Genomic DNA, 7,228 nt, shown 5'->3' on the forward strand with positions numbered 1-7,228 from the left:
TTCTTTTCCACGGGGATGGTCTTGATCCCTGTCTCCTGTACAATGTCACAAACCTCCAACCATAGTTCATCAGGCACTCTGTCTATCAGATCTAGTCCCTTAAATCTATTTCTCACTTCCACTGTATAATCATAAGGGATTTGATTTAGGTCATACCTGAATGGTCTAGTGGTTTTCCCTACTTTCTTCAACTTAAGTCTGAATTTGGCAACAAGGAGTTCATGATCTGAGCCACAGTCAGCTCCCAGTCTTGTTTTTGCTGACTGTATAGAGCTTCTCCATCTTTGGCTGCAAAGAATATAATCAATCTGATTTCGGTGTTGACCATCTGGTGATGTCCATGTGTAGAGTCTTCTCTTGTGTTGTTGGAAGATGGTGTTTGCTATGACCAGTGCGTTCCCTTGGCAAAACTCTATTAGCCTTTGCCCTGCTCCATTCCGTACTCCAAGGCCAAATTTGCCTGTTACCCCAGGTGTTTCTTGACTTCCTACTTTTTCATTCCAGTCCCCTATAATGAAAAGGACATCTTTTGGGGGTGTTAGTTCTAAAAGGTGTTGTAGGTCTTCATAGAACCGTTCAACTTCAGCTTCTTCAGCGTTACTGGTTGGGGCATAGACTTGGATTACCATGATATTGAATGGTTTGCCTTGGAAACGAACAGAGATCATTCTGTTGTTTTTGAGATTGCATCCAAATAGTGCATTTCGGACTCTGTTGTTGACCATGATGGCTATTCCATTTCTTCTAAGGGATTCCTGCCCACAGTAGTAGATATAATGGTCATCTGAGTTAAATTCACCCATTCCAGTCCATTTTAGTTCACTGATTCCTAGAATGTTTACATTCACTCTTGCCATGTCCTGTTTGACCACTTCTGATTTGCCTTCATTCATGGACCTGACATTCCAGGTTCCTATGCAATATTGCTCTTTATAGCATTGGACCTTGCTTCTATCACCAGTCACATTCACAGCTGGGTATTCTTTTTGCTTTGGCTACATCCCTTCATTCTTTCTGCAGTTATTTCTCCACTGATCTCCAGTAGCATATTGGGTACCTACCGACCCAGGGAGTTCCCCTTTCAGTATCTTATCATTTTGCATTTTCATACTGTTCATGGGGTTCTCAAGGCAAGAATACTGAAGTGGTTTGCCATTCCCTTCTCCAGTGGACCACATTCTGTCAGACCTCTCCACCATGACCCTCCCATCTTGGGTGGCCCCACGCAGCATGGCTTAGTTTCATTGAGTTAGACAAGGCTGTGGTCCATGTGATCAGATTGGCTAGTTTTCTGTGATTATGGTTTCAGTGTGTCTGCCCTATGATGCCCTCTCCCAACACCTACCATCTTCCTTGGGTTTCTCTTACCTTGGACGTGGAGTATGTCTTCACAGCTGCTCCAGCAAAGCGCAGCCGCTGCTCCTTACTTTGGACGAGGGTTGTCTCCTCATGGCCGCCCCTCTTGACCTTGAAGGTGGAGTAGCTCCTCCTCGCCCTCCTGCGTCCACGCAGCTGCCGCTCCTTGGATGTGACGTAGCTCCTTGTGTGTTTAACCTCTATCACACACAGTAACTACTATAGGGCTGTAAAGTACCTGCTTAACATTTAATAAAGAAAAGTAGTTCTTCAGTATCTAGAGCTAACCCATTTTCTCTGCCTTCTGTGCTTAATAATGTCTCAAACTTTTTGATTCAAATTTGACAGAATATTTGATGTAATGGAGAAATAAGTGATTAAAAGTCTTTTCATAATATTTGTATACAGGAGCTCATGCCTCTCCATGGTGAGATTATGCTGTCAGGATATGACATAGAATGATTATGAAGTCATAGCCCCCTAAAACAAGCTGAGCCATATTAAATTCAGTATTTTCCTTGGCAAATGAAACCTATCAACAAGGTCCTGGACATGAATCTCTTCATTTATGTCCTCCTTTTATCAATTTGGACAAGTAGTTGTTTAGATAGAAATGAAAGCAATGGATCTGCTACTGCAGGTATGTCCCTAACCTTAAAAGTGAGAAATTATGATCTATTATTTTAAATATATTCAAGTACTTAATTAGACAATCTAGCTGTGTTTAAGAAATCTGCTGTTTCTTCTAGGTTACTATGAGTAGGTCTTCAAGAATTTCTAGGACAACATCTGAGAGTTTTACTTTCGTGTAAAACTTCCAAACAGCATAGAAACATAAAGAGTACAGCCATATTGTCCCCTTTCATTCCCCTTCCCCACCTAATCCACCAACCCCTGCCCCCACTCCCACAAGCCAATCTAGAAAGTTCTATGTGAGTGAATCTAGCATGGTACCTAACACATACTACGTTTCAAGAACTTTTTTTTCTTGTACCATCCTCTTTCCCAACATACACATTCACACACACACATCAACACTCAAGTGAATTCACACACTCAAAACCTAGGCCATGAGTTGAACAAGCCACAATGCAGGGTAACCTAGGTAATTATACTGATTAGCCAGACATAGCTCCAAGATTTGGCTTCTAGACTGTGGCTGGCTGGGGACGTGACAGAGGGAGGAAAATGACAGTGGACACATCATGTTTAAAGAAATAAATGATGAGATTTGACTTTTACCTATAGTAACAAAACCCCATCAAAATGGAAGCAAACTTGGTTACGTAGCACATGTTCTGATGATACATTTTCTTTCACAGTATCTACACATGCTGAATCCAAGCAAGGCAGAATGCAGGGAATAAGACAATATCTACTCATTGTCCTAACTGTTATACTCATCATCGGCTTTGTTATCAGGTGTTATTTCTTTATTCAGTATATCTGTGTGGGTGAGGAATCCCATAGAGCAATAATGTAAGTCTTACACCTCTGAATTAAAAATAAAAGGGGTGGGGTGAGGGGTGCACACTGGGTTCTTCACTATAACTCCCAAAGCAGCCACATAAGTCTTACACCTATGAATTAAAAATACAAGGGGCAGGAGTTGGGGGTGGGGGGGATGTGTGCATGCATGCCTGTGCCTGCACACATGCATGCACATACACGTAGACTGGTTCACTGTTGTTGTGGTTACTTAACATTAACTTTAGACTTCAAAAGAGCTACCAACATCTTGTGGGTTGGATATGTTCACTTAAATGAAGCTCTTAAATGATCTCAAGTACATTATCAACTTTAGCCAAAACTATCTCCTATTCATGGTTCAGTTGAATTCATTCTAAATTGAGTCTAGAAAAAGAGGGAATGGCTATCTAAATAAGACAGAATTAAAATCTTCTCAGGGGAGAGAGAAGGAGTTGGGTCTCTGCATTCCAAAGATGGTAACACATTTTGAATAATCTATCATTTTAAGATGTAATAACATGAAAATTGATTAATGGTGTTAAGTGACCCTAGTCCCTGCCTTTCATATAGGAGGATCAGGCTGGCTCTGACATACTGGGTCCCTAAAAATTTCCCAATCCAAGAACTGGTGACCAAATATACCACTGTTCTATTCCTTTGGTTTTAGAGTAATCTTGTGAGGATAAATAAGCATGGTTACAAAATTTAATGGTGCAAATATGATAGGAAAACAATCAATGTAGTCTAAGACTTTTTTATGTGACAAGTTGTGACATTTGTGCCTCAGTTGCATATCAACTTGTGGCTTTTTTAGAAAAAGTTTAATTTCTGGAATAGATAAAATTCTTTCTCTCCCTCTCAACAGTAGATTTGAAACAAGTTTGTGGCATTCCATACATGACTATATGGTTATCTATTGTGGTTGAAACAGCAAAATTAAGAAAAAGAAAAAGCATTCAACACAAGTTCAAATCTGTAACCTGAGTCATGGTTTTCACCACACTTCAATTCTTACTGTGTTCAATTTTCCTGCTAGAGCCAAAAAAAAACCAGAAGTCTAAACTGACACAATAGTCCATGTTTTCCAGTGATAGCAGGAATACTCTCCTGATTTAAATTGTCATACTCCAAATCTTCTGTATTTTCAGGGTCAAGGAAGAAGGCATCACCGAGGCATCATCCACATCATCTAAAATATCATTCACTGACTCCAAGTCACTGACTGCTGGTCCAGGCAATCCAGAAAAACAATCTGTGCTGTCTAGTATAGATAATTCATCTCGGCCCTCAAGTCGACAAAAAGCCTCTGTACCTTTAAGAGCAAAAAAGTTAGTCAGGCCCTCAAGTCAAAAAAACCCATCCAAGTCATCAACTCACAAAACAGAGTTAGGATCACTCCCCCAGAAAAAATTGCATAGAACACACAGTCCAAAAAAGGCACATAGGGGGGCTCATGCCCATAAGCATATCAGGTCAAGTCAGGTCAGTCCATCCTATCCAAAGAAGGCCATCACGCCAACTTGGCCATCAAGTCTACAATGTCTGGTCAAGCCAACCAAAACTTCTCCACCCTATGCAAAGAGTCAAAGTGTCCCTGAGCAATCAAATGTAGTGAAACTGACCAAACTTCGGAGACATCGTAAACCAAAAAGCCCAGCTAGTGAAGGTAGTGCAGAAATATTATCTAGGCCTCAACCAGTGAATTTTTGTCAGTGCTACAAGGAAATATGCCTTGTTTGCAGTGCTTCTTCTGAGCCATTCATCACTCATATTTCAGAAAGGAATATGAAGCATGTTCTAGTTCCAGATTTTTCACGTGAACTGAAGCACTCTTACAAGTCATTTCACAAGACAGAGCCCAAGGATAATGCACTGTATGGCAGCATGAATGATAGCCATTTCACATGTAACAGTGATGATGAAAGTGACAAGGAGGCGACTATTATGTGCAATATAAAATGCAAGGAAACCATCTATAAAACCTCCCAAAATAATTTAAGGCCTCATGGAAAAAAAAAAAAAAGGACCACCTATGTAGAAGAAGCAAACTTCTAACAACTATTATATTCTCACCATATTTAAGAACCTGGTAGAAGAAAACTCCATCACTACTGAGATTAGATCTATCCATCTCAAGGCAATTTACTTGAAAAATAGTAAATAAATGTGTGACATAACAACTGATTTTTTTGTAATTATTATTGCATTTTAGATATAGAAATCTGTTTTGGAGGTATCTTAGATCTGCTTGGGAAAACTCCAGGAGATGGTGAGGGACAGGGAAGCCTGGCGTGCTGCAGTCCATGTGGTTGCAAAGAGTTGGACAAGACTTAGTGACTGAACAACAACAACAGTGTAGATCTGGTCACTTGGATGGGCTTCCCAGCTGGTGCAGTGGTAAAGAATCCGCCTGCCAATGCCGGATACCTGAGTTCAATCCCTGGGTCAGGAAGATCCTTTGGAGGAGGAAATAGCAACTCACTCCAGTATACTTGCCTGGGAAATTCCATGGACAGAGGAGCCTAAAGTGCTATAGTCCATGGAGTCAAAAAGAGTTGGACACAGGCACACAGTTGGATGGGAACCATAATCAAACACACACAAATATAGAAAGGTATTGCAAGATGGGTACCCTGGGCTCCTCTTTCCCTTGGATTAGCCCTCAACTGAAGTCTCAGTCCAACTATTTTTTTTTTTAATTTCGACATAGTGTCCTCAGAATTTAAGACTGTCTTTCTGTGGTGCCCAGTGTGTGGCGGAAATGGCTCTGTGTACTTGGTTCTGGCTGCATTGTGGAAATTCCTGATAGTCATTTCCTTTTTAAAAAAGTATTTATTTGACCATGCCAGTTCTTATTTATGGCATGCTAAAGTCCAGAAGGAGCTTTGTGAATCTAGTTGGGGAACTTGCTTTGACTTAGAACAAGAGTGCAATCAAGAAGTTACTTGAAGATTGGCAGATTTCTAAAAATATTGTCTCAGCTAGAGACAGATGAGTAACCAGATATATGAAAACACTTGAGGGCAATGGCCTAGAACTGATCATGAAGCAGATCCCAAAATGACAGGCAATGTCTGAGAGACACTGGCAAGGATACAGATCAAAGATTGTGGGAGAGAGACAGGTCAGTAACAGTTAATGCAAGTGAATGATGACTCCTCAAACCATAACCTGATTGTCACGGATGGGCCACAATTAGTCAACATTCTTGCAGATGTAAACCGGGATTCAGAAAGACGGCAGGTTGACTAACGTGCAGCCTTCAAGATCATAGTTTGGCTAAGTGCTGATGATCTAATAAAAATAAATTCTTATGGTTTCTTTTTGTTAATATCATTTATTCCTATAGCTTTAAAGTAATCAGGAAATTTATGGCTATTTTGGCTTCATAACAAATCTGAAAGAAGAGACAGGCATCATTTCCCACTGATAAAGGAAATTTGCATATTGGGACTCACAAAATGGAGGCAGCCGGAGTGGCCCACAAGCAAATTGAAACCCATGTCAGCCCACACTCACAGGAAACACCTTACTGTCTAGGAAACACCTTACTGTCTAGGAAACCTAAAATACATTAATCACAACCACCCAATTCAACTTTTGCTAGCTTATCTTACCCTAGAAAATAGACCTACTAGCCTTATCAGGAAATCCTTGACCTCTTAGCCAATCATGCCTTATTTCTACATTGCCTCTCTTAATGCTCTGTAATACCCATTCTTGCTAAAAGCCCTCTGTAAGAGTGTTCCACTGCTTGTGAGGCACTGTGCACCCCTAACTCATGGATTGTTTTCTCTCAAATAAAGGACACTGTATTAATTACTAAATTGTACTGTTTTTGTCATTTGACAGATTAACAATCTAAAGTCACAAAATGCTGAAATGACCTACCTACGTTTACATTTAAGCAGGAATTTGATGTGAGGGCCATCTGACTCCACAGCCAAGATTTGAATGATGATCAGCGCCACTGCCAAAGCATTTTTTATTTTAATGTTTTAACATTTTAAACTGTATTTGTATATTTTATTTTATTTTTTACTTAAAACATTTTTAAATTTTTATATCTATTTTTTCTTGTATTTTGTGGGGGGTTTTCATGGCCACACCACACAATTTGTGGGATCTTAATTCCCCAAACAGGGAGCAAATCCTGTCCCACGGAAGTGAAAGAAATGAGGGTTAACCACTGGATTCTGGACCACCAGGGAATTCCCTATTTTTTTATTTTATAGCTTTGGGTCCTGGATGTATATAGGTCAGCATGAGGTCATTTTGTTTACAAAGGTAGATGAACAAATATTTGTTCTAGATTTGTGAAAAATGCCATTGGTACTTTGATAGGGATTGCATTGAATCTGTAGATTGCCCAGGAAGTGTGGTCATTTTAATGATAGTAATT

General features: G+C 40.0%; 1 protein-coding gene across 1 annotated transcript; it reads left to right on the forward strand.

The window, feature by feature from the left end:
* Window positions 1-1,908: 1,908 nt before the first annotated feature.
* Window positions 1,909-4,881, forward strand: LOC113888178 (uncharacterized protein CXorf66 homolog). The gene is made up of 3 exons (XM_027535468.1): window positions 1,909-1,996; window positions 2,679-2,835; window positions 3,975-4,881. The coding sequence occupies exons 1-3, from the start codon at window positions 1,909-1,911 to the stop codon at window positions 4,879-4,881; spliced, it is 1,152 nt and encodes a 383-aa protein (XP_027391269.1).
* Window positions 4,882-7,228: the final 2,347 nt, after the last annotated feature.

Source organism: Bos indicus x Bos taurus, chromosome X, assembly GCF_003369695.1.
Source record: "Bos indicus x Bos taurus breed Angus x Brahman F1 hybrid chromosome X, Bos_hybrid_MaternalHap_v2.0, whole genome shotgun sequence".
NCBI lineage: Eukaryota > Metazoa > Chordata > Mammalia > Artiodactyla > Bovidae > Bos > Bos indicus x Bos taurus.